At 25.4% G+C, this 2,389-nt stretch overlaps 3 protein-coding genes across 3 annotated transcripts; 2 read left to right on the top strand and 1 right to left on the bottom strand.

The window, feature by feature from the left end:
• Window positions 1–113: 113 nt before the first annotated feature.
• Chro.50475 (hypothetical protein) lies at window positions 114–746 on the top strand. Its single annotated transcript, XM_660086.1, has 1 exon — window positions 114–746. The coding sequence occupies one exon, from the start codon at window positions 114–116 to the stop codon at window positions 744–746; it is 633 nt and encodes a 210-aa protein (XP_665178.1).
• Window positions 747–821: 75 nt separating this feature from the next.
• On the bottom strand, window positions 822–1,439 carry Chro.50474 (hypothetical protein). Its single annotated transcript, XM_660085.1, has 1 exon — window positions 822–1,439. One exon carries the CDS (start codon window positions 1,437–1,439, stop codon window positions 822–824), a length of 618 nt encoding a protein of 205 aa, XP_665177.1.
• Window positions 1,440–1,976: 537 nt separating this feature from the next.
• Chro.50473 (hypothetical protein) lies at window positions 1,977–2,389 on the top strand (the record flags this gene model as incomplete). Its single annotated transcript, XM_660084.1, has 1 exon — window positions 1,977–2,389. A coding segment is annotated over one exon (413 nt), but the record flags the coding sequence as incomplete, so codon positions are not given.

Raw genomic sequence — 2,389 nt, 5'->3', positions numbered from 1 at the left:
CTTGTAGTTTGGAGTGTTATAATCATCATAAATCTAAAACAGGATGTGATGGGGATGGTATAGAAAAGCATATTGGAAGAGATATAGCAATAAGTCGATATAATTGTGATGATATGTGGAGAGATTTCAACTTATTAGAGGAAATGAGAAGAAGAATATTGAATGCATCAAGGCATCAAGGAAAAGAGAAACACATTGAGAATCAGATAATACAGGAAAATTTTGGGTTAATTAGTAGTTTAAGAGGAAGAATCGGAGAATATAAAGGGAGGGTTAAAATTAATAAAGAGCAAAAGCTCGTTACAGTAATAAAAGAAACTAGCAAATTACCAAGGCATAGTCCAATCCCATTGTTGAAGAAAGCATGTAGTATTAGAAAGATTAAGATATATTTTTGCCCAATAAATGAGATGGAAATAAGAAAGAATAACACAACTTATTATAATAAGAAAGATGATTTATTATTATGGAAAATGGAATTTAATATATATCAAGATAATAATCTAATAGAAAAGAAGTATTTGGATAATATTTCAGAAAATGAGATAGTTATAGAAACAATACTAAAATTAATGATAAATTTAGATAAGAATAATATTAAACAAGTACTTTTAATGAATAACTTTAAAGATGAAAATAATAAAGCTTTTCAAGAAATGGATTTAAATAAAAGCTTTAAAGAAAATTTAATAGGCAAAAATATTATAGAATTTCCAAGATTCAAGGTAGAAATACATAAATCATGAAAATATATTAATTCTAATATAGTTTTATAAATGATAATAAAGAAAGAAAACATTATTATAGCTTTATCTAAATAATTATAGTTTTTCCATAATCTTCTCGTCCAAATTACTGGCACTAGAATTTAATAGTACTTTATTATTAGTGGTAAATATTTCAGATGATTCAAGAATTTTTCTGTCAATTTCTTTTGCTTGTATTGCACTTAATTCCTCCATAAGATCAGCTTCATTCATTGAAGGAAGAGATTGATTAATTATTTGAGAAATTTCATCATGAATTGATTGTTGCTCCTTAATTGTATCAGAAATTTTCTCCAATTTATCAGTATTTGTGGATGATATTATGGATTGATGAGCCATAGCACTTGCAGATAATGCAGACATTGTCATCTGTTGAGTCTTTGCTGTCTCCAAATTAAGTAATTGTTGTTCTAATAACAAACTTGAACTTAATAATTTCTCTCTTTCCTGAGTGACCAATTTTTTTCTTCTTAATACTAACAATGCAGAATTCTTATCTCCTTGTAATGCTAAATTAGCTGCTTCATTTTCAAGCTTCTTTTCTTTCTCCTCCAAATCAAGTAAAGACCTTTGAATTGCTTGTGATGCTTTTAATGCTTTTTCATGAGCTGATTCTATTTCAGAAAGGGGATTTGTCTCTTCTTTTTCCTGTTTTCTACGAAACAAAAACATTTTATTTCCTACTAATATTAACCAAAATTAAATCACAATAATAATTCAATTCAGTCTTCCCTTCATTCAATAAAAGTGGAAAATACTTGTATATATTTGTGATATTGTATTTTCCTTTTCTCAATTATACTTTATTATTATTATTTTTTTAAAATTTCCCAATATTCAAAACCCACTTATTCACATATTTTTATATCACTAATATTTATAAAAATTACGATACCGGTATTGGCGCCAAAATCAACCCGCCAAAATATGTATTTATTTAATGGAATTAATTGTCAAAAAATTCACACAGGAAAACAAGAAATATTAGAAAAGTAATAAATAGAAAAATAATTAATATTGAGGCTTAGCTTATATATATATATATATAAATAGATATAAGTATACATAGTTTTTTTAAAATTTTTGCTTATTTATCTACAAAAAACTTTTTTTCATCCTTATTATAAGTTTTAAATTTCCAAGTCAAAATACAATAAATGAGAAAATATTTAATATTTTGAAAAAAAAGGAGAAAAACAGGAGAGAAAAATGACTCAGGATAAAAGAACTCGAATTAGTGCAGAAGTTGAAGATTTCGAAGGTGAAAGTAGTAACCATAAGAAAATAAATAGAGAAAATGAACAAGAAATAAGTGAAATAGTTCAACTACTAAAAAAGCATATACGAAATTTTGAAATGGAAAAAGTATACTATATCTTTGAGAAGATTAATCAGAGAGAGATTTTTTTTAAAGATATTGAAGATTATTTAAATGTGAGCTTTTCTAAAGTCATTAATGAATGTTTGCTAGGCTTAAATATTATTGTTTCACCTGATCATGATCAAGTAATTATTAATGGGTTAAGGATCAAAATTCTTAAATTGATTTTAAATATTCTTTTAGATATTTCAGAGTTTCAGGATGAAAGTTCTCAGATTGGAGAAAATTCAAATATTAATTC

The sequence above is a fragment of the Cryptosporidium hominis genome (assembly GCF_000006425.1).
Source record: "Cryptosporidium hominis TU502 chromosome 5 CHRO015178, whole genome shotgun sequence".
Taxonomy (NCBI): Eukaryota; Apicomplexa; class Conoidasida; order Eucoccidiorida; family Cryptosporidiidae; genus Cryptosporidium; species Cryptosporidium hominis.
This window is presented reverse-complemented; position numbering and strand designations above follow the sequence as displayed.